General features: G+C 36.0%; 1 protein-coding gene across 2 annotated transcripts in view; it reads left to right on the top strand.

Moving 5' to 3' along the window:
* LOC150086402 (mitotic spindle assembly checkpoint protein MAD1-like) overlaps positions 1 to 21,415 on the top strand; it is a 67,222-nt gene that overhangs the window by 37,503 nt on the left and 8,304 nt on the right. For both annotated transcript variants that reach the window (XM_090371358.1, XM_090371359.1), the window contains exons 10-14: positions 529 to 673; positions 3,140 to 3,271; positions 6,484 to 6,578; positions 10,242 to 10,335; positions 18,642 to 18,861. In XM_090371358.1, coding sequence (XP_090227484.1) covers positions 529 to 673; positions 3,140 to 3,271; positions 6,484 to 6,578; positions 10,242 to 10,335; positions 18,642 to 18,861 — 686 coding nt within the window. The remainder of the gene's footprint in view (positions 1 to 528; positions 674 to 3,139; positions 3,272 to 6,483; positions 6,579 to 10,241; positions 10,336 to 18,641; positions 18,862 to 21,415) is intronic.

Genomic DNA, 21,415 nt, shown 5'->3' with positions numbered 1-21,415 from the left:
CATCTGTTGCCTTTATTGTTCTCCCAAATCCACTAATCACTTGGAACTCTGACTTCCTCTCTTTGAAACTTGACTTTTTCCAGTCAAACTTTCCTAACAGTGAGCTAATTTTCCTTGGTGATTTTAAAGTTTGCAACTCCAGCTGTCTTCTGTTTTCTATTCACACATACCCAGCTTTAAATTAATGTGGCACCACAAAATATGGTAAATATTTTTGTAAATTGTTGTAGTTGTACACCTCTTTCCCAGTGTGACCATACCAGGGTATTAATGAAAAACTTTTATAAGCTATGAGTGAGTTTATTCTGAAGCAATTTGTTAATTAGAGGTGATCAGCAAATTGCTTTAATAGGATCAAATTTTCAATAGTAATAACTGGAAATATTTTCAGTATTTAGATGTATTGATTTTAATTGTCCATTAAACTGACTGCTAAAGACAGTCTAGCATTCAATCTTATATTAAATTAGAATATTTATTGTATAAATAGCATTGATTTCGTAACTCTCTTACTGTTTTAATTTTCAGAGCAAAGTCCTTGGAGTTAACAAAGAAAAACTTGGAGAGTGAACTAATGAAAGTAAAGACAGAGCTGCAGCGTGTTAAGCAAAGTACAAGTGACCAAAGCAATATGGTGAAGAAACTGCAGAGAAAACTCTTACTGATTTCAAAAGTAATGACCTAGGTTAATTTTTTCATAGATTTTTTTCTTGAGTCATTTAGCTATTTATAAAATAGACATTTTAATTTTTACATCTGATTTGAATGTTTTTTGTTCCCCTCATAAGAATACAAACAATTTCATAAATTTTGTCATTTCTCTAAGAAATTCAAAATAATAATATACTACCTAAACTTACTACCTCTATAATCTGTAAATGAATGCTTTCTAAATAAAGTTGAATAAAACAGTCCAGTAAACATTAGAAATGAGGTAAAAATTAAAAAAAAAAAAAAAAAAAAAATGCATTCTACAAAGAAGGAAGTGCTCTTTTCTGACATATACAGGGTGTTTCAGTTAAACGTTTCAGAACTTCTAAGAGGGGTAGGGTACATCCTGACAACTCGAAATCATATAGCAATGTGGGGTCGGAAATGCTTTCCTGAAGCGGTGTTGTACACAGAAGCACCATAAAGAAAAGAGACCGTAAGTGAGAAATCGTTTTAATAATACATGAAAAGAAGCAAAAGGTACATGGATTAAAGTAAGTGTTCGAAGTTTCTTCCACGGGCTACAATGCACGCCTCACATCTCCGACGCATGGACATCCGAACATTCTAGAATACTCCAGGCGAATTTCGAATTTCTTGAACAAGAACGCCAAGTTAGTAGGATGGATGATTACACGAACGCAGAGTTAGCCGATATGCATTTGGCGTACGGGGCTGCAAATTGTAGTGGGCCAGCCGCACAGCGTTTGTACGCGGAACGATATCCGACAAGGCGTATTCCCAGTCATAATTTCTTTGCAAGACTGCACCAGAGGTTAGCTGAGAGAGGTTCATTTGAAAGAGCTGACAGGGACAGGGTAAGAACAGCATGGACTCCAGCCGTCGAACAGAATGTGCTGCAGCATGTACAGGGGAATCCCAGAACGAGTACACGAAGTCTAGCAAACGCAGTCGGGGTTTCCCATTGCAGCGTCTGGAGGATTCTCCGAGAACAAGACATGCATCCGTTTCACGTGCAGCGTGTCCAGACACAGCAACCGGAGGATTATGCACCTCGTATTGCTTTCGCACAGTGGTACCTTGGAAAATGTGCTACAAATCCCCTTTTTCCTGCTGAAGTGTTGTTTTCCGATGAGGCATCCTTCACAAGGGAAGGAATTTTCAACACGCATAACGACCATATCTGGGCTGTCGAGAACCCGCATGCAATACGACGTCGTGCAGCACAGATTCGATTTTCGGTCAATGTATGGGCCGGTATTATGGGAGATCACCTCATCGGACCTTACCTGTTACCGTGTCGTCTAACCGGACCTATCTACTTGATCTTTCTGCAGCAAGTATTGCCACAACTTTTGAGAGATGAACAGATTTCTGCATCGACGCAACAGACAATGTGGTTCCAACACGATGGAGCCCCTGCCCATTATAGCGGAGATGTTCGTAACTACCTGGATGTCACATTTGGTCAACAGTGGATCGGACGTGGTGGTCTCGTGCGTTGGCCTGCTCGGTCACCCGACCTATCATGTCTTGATTTTTATTTCTGGGGTCATATGAAATCGCTAGTTTATGACACCCCTGTTGACAATGCTGAGGAGCTGGTTGCAAGAATCGCAGTAGCTGCCGAAGAAATTCAAAATTCGCCTGGAGTATTCCAGAATGTTCGGATGTCCATGCGTCGGAGATGTGAGGCGTGCATTGTAGCCCGTGGAAGAAACTTCGAACACTTACTTTAATCCATGTACCTTTTGCTTCTTTTCATGTATTATTAAAACGATTTCTCACTTACGGTCTCTTTTCTTTATGGTGCTTCTGTGTACAACACCGCTTCAGGAAAGCATTTCCGACCCCACATTGCTATATGATTTCGAGTTGTCAGGATGTACCCTACCCCTCTTAGAAGTTCTGAAACGTTTAACTGAAACACCCTGTATATATGTATATATATATATATTTAAATAATGACAAAAGTTAAAATATAATAAAATAAATAAATAAATAAATTTTCTTCTATATGTTTTATTTTATTTGTTAGGTTTTGAAATTTAAAATATTGGATATATCTTGGCTTCATATGGAGGATTTGCGTGTCGCTGCCTCTAATGAAAGCTCAATATTTATTTATTTATTTATTTTATTATTATATTTTAACTTTTGTCATTATTTAAATATAATTCAAGAGTAGTAATGGGTTGATATGCTAATTAAGCAGCGCCTGATATTTTCCTTTTTCTTCTATAAATTTTATTTTATTTGTTAGGTTTTGAAATTTCAAATATTGGATATATATATATATATATATATGTGTGTGCGTGCTGTGTTTTTATCAAAGAAATAGAAAATATAAATAATACAGTACATGGTATGATAGATAACTTAAAATGAGCATTACACAACTTCTGATAATCCTGTTAATATATTTAATAGTTAGGTGAATAGCATTATATTTTATTCCAATTTTTAGGAGCGTGATTGTTTTAAGAAACTTCTGGACTCTTATGAAAGTGAGGTAACAATGCCTGGGACACTCATGACAAGACTTCACACTCTGGATCTTCAGAATATTATAGAAGACTATAAAGTAACCTTAGAGAAGGTGAGTTCCCAAATAGTAATATGCAAAATTTTGTCCTTATTTATTTTGCTAAAATCATAAATATTTTTAAATTTTTGTGTGCGCACGCACGCGTGTGTGTGCACGCACACACGCATGGATGGATATCTATGTACTATACAGGATGTGTCCAAAAAAGAATTCTTTTCCATTGTAAATTAATAATTACCTTACAGAAAAAATGGAATGTTCTTGTTTTCAAAACTTATTTGCTAAACAATTTGTTGTGATTCAGTTCAATTTAATTTGGTCTCCATTCACATTCTGAAAACAAATGGTTTAAAGTTCTTTCTATACCTGGGTCATCATTTCAGGGGTCGTTATTGTGATTTCTGTTCTTATTCTTTGCTGAAGTTGTACAAATTAAAACAGAACTTTCCCTTGGCCATGAAATTGCTTGTGCTGTGTACACAACATTTAAATATTCAGTGTATTCTGCAGTCATAATGTGTGCACTGTTTTGCTGAAAAATAAGATTGTTTTCATTTCCTTTTTAAAGGAACCTGTGCTTTTCTGCATATTCAAGTAAATTCTGCCTATTAATTGTCTGTCATCTTTCAACATTTTCCTTTTAATACATTCCATGAAGATGAAATTAATGATTTTGTCATACAAGGGATTACCACACACATTTAATTTAGAACAAGAGGATTTTATTAATGACTTATGATATCATAGTTCACTATATAGTAGGTATATAAAGTAACTTATTAAAAACAGTGTGATTGAAATAACTTTCTTCTTCAGTATTTGAACTATTCCAACGTACATCACAAAGTCGGTTTTTTGATAATCTTCAGACAAATAATTTGCAGAAAAGGTGTAGTTTGTATAAAGGTGTTTATAAGTACAGTATTTACCTGTAGTTTATTCCAAGGTGTTCTTTTTACTCAAGCCTTTAAATATATGTGTAAATTTTAGTTAAAATTTAAACATGTAAACACTTAATAATCTGCAAGAGGTATGGAATGTGAAATCCAACAATTCAGTGTAACTGTGTCCACTGCATTATCAAAAGCACAGACAGTGAGATCTCAAAGAAGTCCAGTATCAATAATGTAAATGTGGGAAGGACTTGCTATGGCAGATATCTGACAAAACACAAAAATTGTTAAAAACTTTCCTGAAGTGGGACTATGACTTTTCAAATCGCCAAGGGCAAAAATGTGGATGTGAATGTCAATTATTTCCAGTATAGTATGTATATATCCATCTGTGGGTTAAACTACTCTGGTTGGGTGTTCAACGTAAGATAAAGCTAGAAACTAATTTTTTTATGTACATCAGCATAATTCTATCATCCAAAATCACAAATAGGCATTGCACATTAATTTAACTTTCATATATTTTAATATGTAACATTTTGTAACTACATAATTTACAATAATTCAACTGATGATCTAATATTGAAAAATGATAAAATATGAATTCATTATTTTGAGACTTTTCTTATGTTGGGCCAATTCAGAAGATCCTGATCTGCTGGCATCAGCAGATTTTTTACAATTATAGATGAGTCAGGATATTCTTGACTTAAAAATCTGCATGTAAGGTTATTTCAGTATTCTGTCTTCTGCTAACATAATGAACCTTACATTTATCATATTTATGTTTACCATATATACCTACATGGTTTAATAAATTAAATGCCTTCTTTCATAATACAGAAATAGCTATTATATTTCACCCAGTAACTTCAATATTTTCTGATTCATCAAGAGATACTGAACACTGTTGGCCCTCCAGGTATTTTTTACTAATTACTTTTTACTAATTTTCACTAATTATTAACTATATAATATCAGTGTAAAAACACCATAGACAACTCTTAAAGGAAAAACTACTATAGTAGTGTAAAGGGCATCATTTCAACTGTATCTCATATTGTGCTCATCCTTCACTACAAGTTACCATGTATTGCACTACCTCGAATAAGTATTGCTTCACTAATAGAGAAGACTATTGTTACTTATTCTTGGTGGGCAGGTACCCTGGTATTGCAAACATGACAACCAAATTGTGAAGATAATTCCACAATATGAAGATGCCAAAAGGTGTATGTGATAATGTTTAATAGTTTTTTTCCTTTAAAAGTCTATGGTGTTTTTACATTGATATTATATAGATAATTATAACTCTTAAAAATATTATACCCAGTTGTATTTAGTCTTACTTAAACTAATTATTAAGATCACAGCTTAGTGATAGTCTCTTCTCCCTTGCAACCTCCCAATGACCATTCCCAGCATTATGTAATTTTGCATTAAAACAATGCATATTGGGATGATATATCATACAATACTTTTATTTTTTTTTCTCAATGCACTGTTTTAAATTTTCTCATCCTAACCTTGCTCAAATCGTATACACACTGTTATTATCCTTCTAGGGATGAAATCCTTTATTCCCTATTCCGCCTTAAATCTAATCCTTTATCTAAACCACAGTTAGTTCACAAACAGTTGTAAACAAGTCACTGATAAATCCAAACTTGATTTTAAAAAAGTGAGAAGCTTTTCTCCAGCCAAATGGTCAGGCCTCCTGGTATCTTACTAAAGTCATTTAATTACAACTTCTGTCCATTCATACTTGCACTCTGTTACATCCTGATGGTTCTGTTGCATTTCCATCTAAAGGTAAAGTTGACTCATTAGCACATTACTTTCCCCTCTAACTCTTGTATCAAAGATCTTGGGGAAATTTTGATGGCATCCATATAATACCATTTTGATGGCATCCCAGTTTCAGTGCCTCTCTTAGTTTTCCAAATGAATGGGATTAGAATTCTGAACAATCTTGATGCCAAGAAAGCACCAGGCTTGGAGACATTTTTCCACTTGTTCTTAAAATCTACCCTAGAATTAAGTTTTGTCATCTTTTTATAAATTTTTATTCCAATGAATTATGAAATAAAAATTTATGAATGAATCTGTCATAATAGTCTTACACCAGATTTGTACTAAATTGTCTTAATTTAATTATTAATAATTAATAATAATTACTAATTACTATTACTATTATACTACTAATATATAGTAATAATTAGTAATAATTCTACTATATATAAATATAATATATTGCAATATACTATGATGTACTATAATACTAATTAAATTACTATAGTAGTATTGGAATCAGTTATGTATTTTGTTGTAATTGTAATTTAAATACCATAATAATTGTTTGGTGTTTAGTTGGAAACAGAGAAAAATGCATTGATGAAGGAATTAGAGCATAGTCAAACTGACAAAGGAGAATGTGTATCTAATGAAGAATTACAGCAATTAAGGTATGTAAAAATTTGATATTTTTTTCTAGGATTTTAAAATTTCATCCTTTTTTAGAAAATTACACAGGGATCACTCCAAAAATAACAATCCAAATTTTTTTTCTATATTTTTATTCCCCCTTTCTGAAGGACATTTACTGTAAATGCTATGTAATCTTTAAAAAAAACATATATACCACCTTCTGTTGCTGAATTTTTTTTTTTTTTCTTCTGCCACTACAAATTACTCGCAGTTACCAGTCAAAAATGTTTCCAGATCATCTTTCTAGTAGAGTTGTGAATATACATAATGAGTATTTTGGTGCGAAGACAGTGAGAAGATGGATTAACAGGGTTTTTATACTGATTAAGAGATACTGATGAGACTAGTGGCAGAGAAGAAAACTGCATGGAATGGATATAAATTATCACATGATAAAAAAGCCTACAATAGATATAAAGTATTCAGCAATCAAGTGACAAAGGAAGTTAGGCAAGCTAAGGCAGATTATGAGAAGTCTTTGGCAAAGGATGCAAAGAAATATTTCTTCACTTATGTAAAAAACTAGAAGGGGGATGAATCAGATTGGTTCACTAGATATCAATGGTTTAACTGTTGATTATCCTAGCTCAGGTTGCTGATGAACTGAATAGATATTTTGCAGCTACAATTGTTCATGAGGAATTCTTTAGGAAAGTCAGTGTCAGAAGTTTATCAAATTTTAACAGGGGCACTAAATGATTTTGGGATCTGAGAGGAAAGTGGAAGAGAAATTGTTAAAAGTAAATCGCAATGTCTTTAATGGGGGATTTCAACTTCCCAGATAATGATTGGAACTTGTGGGTTGGTCATTCACACACTAGCAAGACTTTTCTGGATTTATTGGATGATTGTTTTCTATAGCAGCATTGTTTGAGAAGCAACCAGAGGGAAGTAATACTCTTGATCTGATTATCAGCCGTGATTATTCGTGCATTAAGAATTTGCAGATAAATAAACCACTAGGCAGCAGTAATCACAGTGTACTGATGTGGGATTTACTTAAAGACGTAACTACCATCAGGGGTAAAGGGAAGGGATTTTGCTTTCTTAAAAGTGACTACAGTGGTCTCGGACAGTTTTTAAATTCTATACACTGAGACCAACTGATGATGTTACCATTAGAAAACTCTAAATGGAAAGTGTTCAAGGAATTAATCATAAAAGCTACTAGGTTTTTCATACCAACTAAGAAATACTTTTCAAGGTATAGGCCTAAATGGATGTCAGATGAACTAATGAGACTTGTGGCAGAGAAGAGAAATGCATGGGATGCATATAAATTATCAGGAGAAACAGAAGCCTATGGTAGATATAAGTTAGTTTGTAATCAAGTCACAAAGAAGGTTAGGCAAGCGAAGGCAGATTATGAGAAATCTTTGGCAAAGGATGCAAAGAAAAAGAGCAAAGACTTCTTTACTTATACAAACTCTAGAAAGAGGGGGATGAATCGGGTTGGTCCACTTGATATCGATGATTCGAGTGTTGATGATTCTGCTCAGATAGTTGACAAACTGAACGAATATTTTGCGTTTACATTCACATGTTCAGAATTCCATAGGGAAGTGGAGGAAAGAAGCTTATTAAACTAACAGGGAGCTTAATGATTTTGTAATAACTGAGAACAAAGTGAAGGAGAAATTGTTGAAGTTAAACATAAGAAAGGCACCTGGGGTGGATGGAATCTATCTAGTTATTTTAAAGTAGGCGGCAAAGGAAGCAAGCAAATCCTTAGCCATAATTATGAAAGCATTCTTGGACTCAGGTGAGGTCCCCACGGACTGGAGGTGTGTAAATGTATCCCCAATTCACAAAGGGGGATTAAAGGGTGACATGAGTAATAACAGACCTGTTAGTTTAACTTCTATTCTGGGGAAAATAACGGAGTCACTTGTTAAAGAATCATTGTAGGATCATCTAGACAAGACCAGTAATAATCCAGACACAGCACGTTCGTTAAGGAGAAGTCTTGTCTGACCAATTTGATTGGATACTATGATGTCGTCACAAAGAAACTGGATGCAAAAAATAATTTTTATATTATATACTTGGATTTCAGGAAAGCTTTTGATACTGTTGCACATGGAAGAATGCTGTACAAATTGGAGCAGTATGGCATTAAGGGCAAGTTGCTACAATGTTTGAAAGGGTGGTTGAGTGGGAGACGAGTGAGAGTGGTAATCAATGGATACTGCTCTTCATGGACTAATGTTATTAGTGGAATCCCCTAGGGTTTAGTATATTCATCAATGATATTGATGTGAAGGTATATCAAGCTTAATGTCCAAGTTTGCAGGTGATACAAAGGTTGGCAGGGTTGTTAATGACAGTATTCTACTGTCATAGGCCTCTGCTAATGCCAATGCTAACATAAAGGTGAATTAGGTCTATCCAGTTATATTAAGGGATGCAGTAAAGGAGGTAAACAAAACTTTAGCCATAACTTGAGAGCATTGTTGGACTCAGTGTAGGTCTGTGGACTGGAGGTGTGTGATTGTATCTCCAATTCACAAAGGGGGATCAAAGAGTAGCATTAGTAGAGGCAAATGATGCAAGAAAACAAGCTTATACATCGTCAGTCAAAATAAAAACACGCACATCTCCCATTTAACCTATTCATCCTCTCCAATAGTTTGTCTAGTTCTTTCTTGAATTTATTTACGCTATCAACTTCCACAACAACAGATGGAAATTTGTTCCAGTGGTCAACCAACTGCTGGCTAAAGGCAAACTTCCTCACATATATTCTTTAACCATCCTTTCTCAATTTGAATTAGTGCCTTCCTCATCTATGTAGTCTGAGTAAGAAGAAGAATCCCATCAGTATTGAGCTTGCTTTAACACCTCAGTCAGATCACCTTGCAGGCACCTAGTCTCCAGATGCTGCAATTTACAGAATTGAAGCCTTTCTTGGTAAGAGCACCCCTTCATTTCCCTCATCAATCTTGTTGCCCTTCTCTGTACTCAATATGTATAATTACAGACCTGTTTGCTTAATTTCTATTCCAAGAAAACAGTGGTGTCACTAGTTAATGAAGTAATGCAGCAGGACCTTCTTGACAGGAGTGCATTTGTACATCAGCCACAGCATGGATTTGTTAAGGAGCAAAGTTGCACGACCAATTTGATTGGCTCCTGTGATACAGTAACAGAGGAACTGGATGCAAAAAATATTTTTTGTGATTTACTTAGATTTCAGAAAAGCTTTTGATGCTGTTGCACATAAAAGACTGCTCTACAAATTGGAGCAGTGCGGCATTAAGGGCAAGTTACCCGTATGGGTAAAGGAGTGGTTGTGTGGGAGGTGGTTGTCACTGGACGCTGCTCTTTTTGGACTAATGTTATTTGTGGAGTACCCGAGGGTTCAGTTTTGTGCCCATTGATGTTTACTATATTTATTAATGATATTGATAAAGCATATAAAGTTTGCATATGATAGAAAGGTTAGCAAAATGACAGTAATCAAGGTAAACTGCTGGAACAAGATCTAGAAAAATTGGGCAGATGTGTTGAGAAATGGCAATTGAAGTTTAAAACGTTTTTGCTGAAGTTTCTATTATTTCTGTTATTTAATGTATTTGATTTTGATGTATTTATAAGTTGTATCAGAAAGCAAGTTATATGCTCTTTCCCCGCCCCTGTAGAACTCAGTTATCACAACAGCAAATGCAGTTGCAACAGCTCCAACAGAAAAAGGATGCTCTGGAACAGGAAAATTACGAATTAACTCAACGAAAAGTAAGTATAATATTATATATTTTGTTCACATTATTACATATTATAAATAGTTCACAGTTTATAGACAGATGAAGGATAACTGGTTACTGATAAACTGGTTATGTCTGCAATAAAAAAACAAAGATTTTAATATCATTCTGTGAAGTAGATAACTATGGAAATATGAAGTTAAAAGTCAAAATAAACACTAAGAAACAAACCCAAACACATTTCTGCATGAATCTAGCTTCCATCAGTGACACCTATTGCTACCAAATATCATCCCCTTTCCCTTCCCCCTCCCCCAAAAGCACGGAACATCCAGAATGATGTAACTCTGCTAATAGGAGAAAAAGACAGTTTGTATTCCCATTTGACTGCCATTGGCTTATGCATCTTGTTTGTTTGTGATTTGTTTAGATTTTTCCATGTGATTTTCCTTTTACATGTATAGACACAAACTTTAGTAGAAACCATATAGTTATTCCAATATACTGCAGTAAGTGTATGGTTTCTAGAGGTTTTTGACAGAAAAAAGTAAAGTGGGAGGGGGAGGCTATAAAATGAAGATTTATCATGTTGCTTTTTAGGACAAACAGATTCATTAATAGTACTATGGTGTTGGATGAATCACTACCCAAGTATTGATGATCTCGCTGTACCTCTGCTTGTGGCTGCTATTAAATTATTAGTGTGTGCCAAGTTTGAGCACTGCATTGAAGTATCAGCAAATATTCTTACACCTGTTCTATTCAAGTGTATCCCATCTCTATGAAAGCAGTACTTTCTGTCAACAAGGACATGCTGAGAAAATTTTTTTATATCATTGCTTATATCTTAATATAAAAATTCAAACACAATCTTTCACCTTGAATTCCACAAGAACTGAGTTAAACAACAGGTTATTAATACATTCATCACTATTTCTGTTATAAGTGTCCTCCTTTATGCCATTTTTATTATAATATATTACAAATCATGTGTGTATAAGTTTTCCTCTGTTGTTAAATTTCCCCTCGATATCAGAGTGTGGTTAACTTTTTTTTTTTTTTTTTTTTTTTTTTTTTTGGGATATCCTGTATTTCATACCAAATTTATACACTGAAACATAAAAGAAACTATGTGGTAGGTAATGTTTTCACTGAAAACTAATAATTATATGAAATACAGGTATACTTCATTTAATGACAGGGTGAGGTTGCTCAAAAATCAGGCATTAACCAAAGGGTTGCTAAGAAAATGGCAATTTTCAATGCATTCCAATGTTATGATAACAGATGCATCCTTGAAAACAGATTAAGTGGAGAATTTTAAATATAACAGTAATAGTGAAAGAAGTAACCTTACCTATTTTGCTTAAACTAGTAATAACAGTAACCTAGCTATATTGACAGTAATAATAAAAATGAAGATTGACACTTTTTGTGGATTGTTGGTTTATTTAACTTAGAACCATCCCCATAATAAACCATTCCTGTAATAATCACAGAAAAAAGGAATATTGTGGAAAAGAAAAAAATAAATAATATTTTTGTTGTTGTTTTTATTAATCTTAGTCAGTTACAGACAGTGAACTTTTGTACGTGTGCAGTGACAGAGTGAGGCTTTGCTGTAGTCACCTTTCCTCTTCAAGAGCATCTCGTGGGATGCATGATGACTCTTCCTGTGATTAAAGCCAGCCGCTTTCAAAATCGGCCATGTGGTAGGCAATACCACCACATTATCTGATGCCACAGAGACCATAACAAAACCAACTCCAAAAACTTCTGTTAAGGAAGACCTGCAACTAGGTGGAAGGATGAGATCAGTGAACTTTTGTGCGTGACATTTTGCGATGCCACTTGTATGGCATATGATCAATGCAGTTGGAGGATTTTGTTGATGGCCACAACAGCTCCTCAGGGAACTATGTGACTGGAAGAAGTAGTGACAGAGTGTTTAAACTTGTGTATTCTCTTTTTAGAATAGTTGGTAACATTTGTACATTTTTTTATGTCTGTGTTATCTCTGCTTCTCCTTTGTGTGTCGTCATTTCTCTCTCTCTCTCTCTCTCTCTCTCTCTCACAGCAAAGATAACATTACACCTTTTAAATGGGTGAAAGTTGACATGTCCTTCATCATCATCATCAGCCATTTTCAATTCACTGCAGGATGAAGGCCTCTCTAACAACTTTCCAGTTCTTTCTGTTTTGTGCAATGGCCATCCATTTACTACCCACAAACTCATGAATTTCATCCGTCCATCTCCATTGTTGTCTTCCAGGTTTTCTTCTAGCTCCTCTTGGGTACCATTCTGTTATTTTCTTAGTCCATCTGTCATCATGTCTTCGAGCTATGTGTCCTGCCCAAGACTAGTTTAGTTTTGTTTTGATAAGAATGTCCTTTACTTGAGTTTGCTGCTTAATCCATGTGTTTCTCTTCTTATCTAACAGTCTGATTCTCAGTATAATTCGTTTCATTCTTCACTGTGTAGTTTTCAGCTTCTCTTCTATTCTTTAGATCAGTGCCCAAATTTAACTTCCATAAGTCATGGTGAGGAGTATACATTGGTTCATTATTTTACATTTCAGACAAATTGGGATATTGCTCCTCAGTATGTGACTATATTTCCTGAATGCTATCCATCCAAAATTTATCCTTCTCTTGACTTCCAGCCATTTATCATTATTACCCGCTAATGACTTGTCACAGATAAGTATATGACTCCACATTTTCAACTACTGCTCCTTCAATCATTATAACCCTTTCTGTGGCATACTTGTTCATCATTACTTTTGTTTTAGCCATATTCATCTTTAGTCCAAAATCCTTACTAACTCTGCATAACTGATTAAGATTTTCCTCTAATTCTTTGGGATCGTGGCTTATGACCACAATGTCATCTGCAAATCGTAAATGGTTTAGGTACTCTCCATTCACATTGACTCCTTTCTGCGACCAGTCTAATCTTCTGAAAGCTTCCTCAAGGGCAGCAGTAAACAACTTTGGAGATATTGTGTCTCCTTGTCGAACCCCTTTCTCAATTTTAAATTTACTACTGTCTTTGTCTAGTCTAATAAAGGAGGTAGTGTTCTCATATATTTTCTTCAAAATCATAATGTATGGGGTATCTATGCCTTGTCTTTCCAGTGCCCGAAACATTGCCTTATGCCGTATGGAGTAAAATGCCTTTTCATAATCCAACAAATGCCAGGCATAATGGTGTTTTATATTCATTTGCTTTCTCCATTAGCTGTGACATTACGTGAAGGTGATCCATAGTTGAGAATCCTGTCCTAAAGCCAGCTTGCTCTTTCAGTTGATTCTCATCAAGTTAGCCCCTGGCCTCCTGGCTGTGGCGGGCACATTATTGTATCTTTACTGTTCAATAAAGATTTTTCTTCTGTGCTTTCTAATCTGTTAGTAATGACCCTTGTGAACAACTTGTAGATGTGGGATAACAAGCTAATTGGTTTATAATTTCCAATTTAAGATTTATCTCCTTTTTTATGCAGCAAAAGTATGATTGCATTATTCCCCTCCTTAGGTGTTACACCTTTTCTAATGCATTTTGTGTCATGTCTCTTCCTCCCAATTTTAACAACTGTACAGTAACTTCATCTCTCCCGGGGTTTTCTGATTCTTCAATGCATGTTCTACCTCATCAGGAAGGATATCAGGTTATGTTGTATGTGTTACTAGTTTGTGATCGATCTTCCTCACTGCTGGCATCATTTCCTCGCTCCTTGTATAACTCTTTATAGTAGTCTTCTGCTATTTGAATTATGCCTTCTCTGCTATTTATAAGTACACCATCGCTATTCTTCAGTTTCAATTATCATTTGTCTTTCTGTATTACTGCTCGTGGCTGCTGATTTAAATCCTTTGTTTTCCCTTAATGCTTGTTCTACTTTTCTTGTGTTAAATTTTCTTATGTCCTCTCTTAGTCTCTTTCTGATGGCTTTGCATAACTCAGTATACTCAATTTTCCCCTTTTCAGTGTTTTTCTTACTCTTCATTTGTCATCTTCGGTTCATCACGACAAGTGTTTCTTGATTAATTTTTTTCTTCTTTTGATTTCTTTTTACCTATAGGTTTATTGGGCTTTATCACTTTCAGAAAGTTGTAATATTCCTCGTCGATATCTTGGTTCTGAGCAGTCTGCAGAAGCTCAAACTTGTTCACAAGTTCCAGTACATACTGCTTTTTCTACTCTTCTGTTATCTCAAAGACCTTTGTATTATTTACTTGAGTCAGTTTTTTTTCCTTTCTTTTCTTACATCTGTATCAAGTGTGCATCTTACCATTCTGTGATCATTTCCAACATCTACTTTGTTCAAGACTGTAACATCATTCACCATATATCTTCTGTTAGTGAGGATGAAGTCAATTTCATTAGTTGTTAATCCATTTGGGCTCTTCCATGTCCATTTTCTGTTCACCTTTTTCTTGTAAAAGTGTTCATTACTGACATTCCTCAAGATTCTGCAAATTCCACAAGTCTTTCACCTCTTTCACCAATTCCAAATTTCTTATAGTTCCCCTTTCCGATAGGCGCCTCCGTAACCAGGTGGGCAGGAGCGGCAGTGCGTAGCACATGCTTCTTGATTAGACCAGGGTTCGAGCCCGTGACCACCAAATACGGAGGATGCAGAAAGGTCAGGGAATGACCACTTCATATCCCCTGAGCAATATGGTCTTAGTTGCTAATGCTCCTAAAAACCAAACAACAAACATGTATCCTTTCCGGGCTATTTTGTCTCTTTCCAACATTAGCATTGAAGTCCCCATAATGATAGTGTAGTGGGTTTTCTGCTCATCTAGAAGACTCAATTTTGGTGTACATTTCTTCAACCTCTTTATCATCATGGCTTGATGCTGGTGCATAAATCATTATAACCTTTAGCTTGTATGTCTTAGAAATCCTGATTAGTAGTCTTGACACTCTTGGTGATGTACTTCCATGTCCACTTTCTGTTCACTCTTTTCTTGAAAAAAGTGTTCATTACTGACATTCCTCGAGATTCTGCAAATTCCACAAGTCTTTCACCTCTTTCATTTCTTTCACCAATTCCAAAATTTCCTATAGTTCTCCTTTCTGCACTGTTTTGTCTCTTTCCAACCTTAGCATTGAAGTCCTCCATAATGATAATATAGTGAGTTTTCTGTTCATCTAGAAGAGACTCAATTTTGGTGTACATTTCTTCAACCTTGTGTTGCATTCTTTGGTTTTTAATTTCAAGGAATTCTTCAGTAGGTCTTTATCATGTGATTTGGGCAAATCATCCACATTAGCTTCCTCAACATTGTCCAAGCTAGCTTCTTTTATAATCTCCACTGTTTCTTTGTATAACATGAGTTGTCTCCTTCAAAGTGTTTTGAGCTCATTTTAAAGGGAATATTAAAGAAAAATTAATAAATGGCTGAAGTAAACACAAAACAAGAAAAAACATCATACACACAGTGTGGCAGTTGGAAAACAAGATTGATGCTAGAAAAAAATAATGATCTCCCATGTATGAGTAAACTAATCTTTTTTATTCAAAGCAACTTCCTCTTGCACCCACACACTGCCTGCAACAATCACAAAACAAATGGAATGATTGGTGGAAGACTGTGATATGCTATTCAGTGATCTCATCCCAGCTCTTTGAGTGCTGTCGACATCATTAAAATAACAACCTTAAGCTTCTGAAACAAAAAGAAGTTGCACAGTCTGGTGAATATGGTGGGTGCAACAGTGTGGAAATTTTTTTGCTAGCCGAAAACTCCCAAACAGTGAAAGCTTTATGGCTTAGTGTGTTGTCAGCAAGAGAAACCAACTGCCATCTTCTCTATACTGAGTAAAACACACGATGGATTCTCTGCAACAAACATTTCAAAATGTCCAGATAGTAGGCAGCAGTAACACTGGCCATTGGGCATGAACTCTTTTTGTACAGTTCCTTTGCTATTGTAGAACATGATGACATGGTTTTGATTTTTGACTTTTCTTGAACTTTTTTGGCTTCGGAAGACTTTGCCGACATCCACTCCACGCTTTGTCACTTCATTGCAGGGTTGTACTAAAAATGGCATGTCTTATCACCTGTAATGATCAAATTCAGGAAGTTGTGTTTTCTTATGGCCTCAATGAGTTCTCTGTGTTCATCACACACCTATCATTGACCATCTGTAAATGAATGTGGAATAAACTACACACAGACCTTCAAATCCTGAGTTATTACGAGGGGTTATCAAAAAGTTCGTACCCTGACCTAGATAAAACATCAGTAGGAAGATGCTGTTTTTAATATAAGTTGTCTACATATTCAATAACTAACGTGAAATTTCTTTCCCGTAGGTGATTGTACACGAGAGGTGGAGCCTGGAATCTGAGGAAGGACGCTGTGGTTCACAAAGTGGAGTATTGAGCAGTGATCAAGTTCCTTCATTTGCAGGGCAAGAAAGCTCAGGAAATTGACGAAGAAATGAAAGCTGTATATGAGCAGAATTGTCCATCCTATGACACTGCAAAAAAGTGGAAATGGGAGTTCCAGTACTGTCATACAAGTATCTTTGACAAGCTAAGAGAAGGAAGGCCATCAACATCCACAGACAGTGAGACAGTTGCAAAGGTTGAGCAGCTGGTGCCGAGTGACAGATGTGTGACAATTCATTTCATCGCAAATGCAGTGGGAATTAGTTATGGGTCTGCCCACAGCATGTTACATGACCATCTGCACATGTCTAAGGTCTCCGCATGATGGGCTCCAAAATTGCTGATGCCTTTGCAGAAGCAATATTCTCGCCAACTGTTGGATTTGTGTAATGCAGATGTTGAGAACTTTTTTGATTGGTTGGTGACAGATGATGAATGCTGGGTGTACCAGTATGATCCGGAGACTAAAGATATGTCAAAGCAGTGGAAGTACACCTCCACAAAAGGCAAAGACCATCCATCTGCAAAGAAGGTGATGTTGTCCTTGTTTTGGGACAGAAAAGGGGTTATCCTGACAGATTACCTACCTTGTGGTTCCACACTTAACGGTGAATACTACAGAAACCTTTTGAAAAAGTTACGTGATGCTTTGAAGGTGAAAGGCATGGAATGCCTTTCACCTTCAAAGGTGAAAAAACACATTTTAACCAAATGTGTCTGTCTTCTGTCAGACAATGCACCTGCTCGCACAGCCGTTACCACCACCAACTTTGTTGCCCGGCTTTGAACTACTGCAGCACCCACCCTATTCTTCTGACCTAGCACTGTCAGACTTCTTGTTTCGAGAAATGAACCATTGTGTGGGCGCTGTTTTGATTCATCTCAGGAAGTTATCAATGAACTAGAATCATGGTTTCAGGCAAAAAGTGTAGACTTCTATGATCAAGGCATTAAACAACTGATCCATAGATGGGAGAAATGTGTAACTATATGCGGAGAGTACATAGAAAAAAAGATTAAAGTTCCTGTGGAGTTTCACCTTTCTAGGGCTATCATTTCTAGGTAACGGTATGAACTTTTTGATACCCCCTCATATTCGTTGAATGGTTTCCCTATTAATGCACAGATCCACTGAAATCATTCGAAGCATTGCAAATTGGTTATTGATAATGATTTCCCATACCTGTTCAGTCAACTCTAGCAATCGAAATATCTTTGATGGACCCAGATGTTCGTCACCTTTCAGTGATTCTCTTTCATTGCCACTTGAACACATGTGCATGAGACAGACAATTCTCTCCATACACTTTCTTCATCATTTGAAACATTTCAGTGGCACTTTTTCCCAGTCGAACACAACTTGATGTTTGCTCTTTGTTCTATTTTCCCTCCACAACATAGACACAGGAGAGATGTGCAGTTGAGCTCATGCTACATTCTGAAATGGCAGCAATTTCAACTAACCTTGACTGCTGTGCTTGAGGAACCATTATTCTTTCATTTCATATTTACTAGTATATAGCAGCACCAGCACTAATCTCATAACATCAATCTCATTTTCCAATTGCCAGATCGTGTATAGTACCTCCTAATTTACTAAGTAATGCTTTGGTTTAACAGGAAATGTTGCAGAAATGACAGGAAACACTTTTTTTTTTTTTAATATTTCTGGAAATTATTTTTAAAATGTCATTATAATCAAATGTCATTAGGAGAGGTATACCTGTACTTTCAAATGCAGTTAACGCGTTATATGGTTTTCATGGTTTTACTGTTAGCCATCTGAAACTTTGGTTTGAGAGAGAGAATATCGCACCATAATGTTGTTATTAATAATGATTTAAAAAATACTTTAAATGGTACAGGATTAAAATAAAGCATATTTAAAACATTTCAAGAACTTATTCATTCTTGATTGCATTTTCAGAGTTTGGAACATGGTGCTGATGAAAAAATTATTCATCTCATAAACAATCCTGTAGACGTTGTCATTCAAGAAAGAATAGCTGCCATGCAAAAACTCAAAGCAGAGAATGAACAGTTGCGCACTAGGATAAAGATCTTAGAAGATTCTGGAGGAAGTGTTGAAAACGTTACTTTGAAGGTGCAACAGCATCTTGAGGAGCAGCCACCAGCCACTATAGAAGGTAGGTTACCATCTAGGAAAGTGCAAAAAATATTATTATGCACTTCTAATTAACCTTCTTTTCTGTTTACTGTTATTTTTGATTATCTTTAGTAATTGTTTTTCCACATTGGGTTTATTTTAACATAAATGACCTGCGATACTTTTTTTCTTCTTTTCCTTGGTCAGATTACTGTTTCAAAAGTTCTGATGTCAACGTTTGCTCAGATCGTGTCAGTGAAATTATTCTTTCAGGAATGGAATCCTTTATCCCACACTCCACTTTAAAATCTCGTCTTTTATCTAAACCTTGGTTTTCCAATAAGTGTGCTAAGGCTGTTCAAGAGAAGAATGTTGCATATCGTAATTGGCTTGTTTCTAATTCTTCAGTTTCATTTTCTGCCTACACCAAAGCTCGCAACAATTGTAAAGCAGTTATTAACCAGTCCAAACTAGAGTTTGCACAGGCTAAGAGTAGAAAACTTGCTTCTTGCCCTAATGGTATCCGAGCATTCTGATCTCTTCCCAAAGCTATTGGCCGCAACTTTTGCCCATCTCTGCTCCCACCTCTGTCCAAACCAGATGGTTCTGTTGTCACTTCAGCCAAGGATAAAGCTGACCTGCTAGCATCCCATTTTTCTTTCAACTCATTCATTAACGATCTTGGTAAAACACCTCCCACTATTCCCAACACGCTCCATTCAATGCCTCCTGTGGTCTTCCGTCAAAAGGATGTCAGAAGGATTTTGACGAATCTTGATGCTAAGAAAGCTCCAGGTCCCAATGGTATTTCTCCACTTGTTCTCAAAACCTGTGCTCCTGAACTTACTCCTATTCTTTGCTGCCTTTTTTCACTTTCTTATTCCAAAGGTGTTTTGCCTTCTGCTTGGAAATTTGCTCATATCCAGCCAGTTCCTAAAAAGGGTGACAAATCCCTCCCATCCAATTATCGTCCCATTGCAATTACTTCTACTCTTTCTAAAGTAATCGAGAAATCAATTAACCGCCAAATTTAAACTACCTAGAAACCTTCCGTCTGATCAACGATCGCCAGTATGGATTCCTTCAGTGTCGATCCACTGGTGATATTCTGGCTTATGTTACCCATTTATGGACTAATTCAATGGAAAGGTTCGGTGAAACACAAGTAGTTGCTCTTGACATCTCAAAGGCTTTCGATCGTGTTTGGCATAAAGGTCTTCTAAACAAGCTTCCGTCTTATGGTTTGCCAACTGTTTTTAGTAATTGGTTATCCAGTTTTCTCTCTGATCGCTCACTGAGAGTGATGGTAGATGGCTCTCTGTCTTCTAACTTCTCCACTAATGCCGGTGTCCCCCCAAGGTTCAGTTCTTTCCCCACTCTTTTCCTCTTGTATATTAATGACCTTCTTCCATTGACTGGAAATCCTATCCATAGTTTTGCCCGATGATAGCACATTGCATTCCACTTTCCATTTTGAGAAACCTTGTCCTGCTCAATCAGCTTCAACTCGAAAATCTGCTACCAATTCTTTAAATGGCGATCTTCAGGTAATTCTTCAGTGGGGCAAAGACAACTTAGTTGATTTCAACCCTTCTAAAACTCAGTCTTGTCTTATATCTCGCAAAAAGGATTCTTCTGCTCCTATGCTTATCTTTAGTGACACTCCGATTTCTAGGCAAAATGATATATCTCTTTTGGGGATTATCCTGACTTCTAATCTCTCTTGGCACAAGCACATTACAAATATTGCTTCTTCTGCATCTATAAAACTAGGTTTTCTCTTTTGCTCTCGGCGTTACTTTTCTTCCAAACAGCTGCTCACTCTGTATAAATCTTAAATCTGCCCTGCCATGGAATATTGTTCCCACATCTGGGGTGGTGCCCCCAAAACCTCTCTCAGGCTTCTTGATTCCATTCAGAAGAGGGCAGTTAGGTTAATTAATGACTCATCTCTAACAGAGTCTCTGCACTCGCTGTCTCGTAGACGTACTGTTTCTGCTGCATGCCTCTTCTACAGATACTTCCATGGGCACTGTTCTTCTGAATTAGCTTCTATAATTCCTGCTCTCCCTTTCAAAACAGTCCGAACACGTGCCGCCACCAGCCAACATCCATTTACTGTCCAACTTCAAACTCACAGAACTAACTTTTCATCTTCCTCGTTTATTCATTCAACTGCTGTTTTCTGGAACAACCTTCCTTCATATGTATTTCCTGAAAATTACACTCTACAGAAGTTCAAGTCCAAAGTCAACAAATATCTTCTTTCGTCTTCTCAACCCAAGCACAGTACACAGTACTAAGTACTACATGTTCTAACACCTCTCGTGTTTGGGGTTTACATAAAAAAAATAAAAAATTCCAAATTTTTTCTTTGTAAATTTTTTATTTTTTCTCTTCCCAACATACCTTAGCCCTATTACACTTTTCTTTATATTCTAATAAGAATTTAGTAGTTTTATTTACAAAAATTTATTATTATTATTTATTTTTTCTTTTCTCTAGCTGCCTGAATTTTCTGTCTTTACAGACTTTTTGCAGAGTCCACTTTGTTTTTAATTAAAATTTTTCCATTCCTCATCTAATAGTTATGT

The sequence above is a fragment of the Mastigoproctus giganteus genome, chromosome 4, assembly GCF_048544385.1.
Source record: "Mastigoproctus giganteus isolate SK-2022 chromosome 4, ASM4854438v1, whole genome shotgun sequence".
Lineage (NCBI taxonomy): Eukaryota > Metazoa > Arthropoda > Arachnida > Uropygi > Thelyphonidae > Mastigoproctus > Mastigoproctus giganteus.
This window is presented reverse-complemented; position numbering and strand designations above follow the sequence as displayed.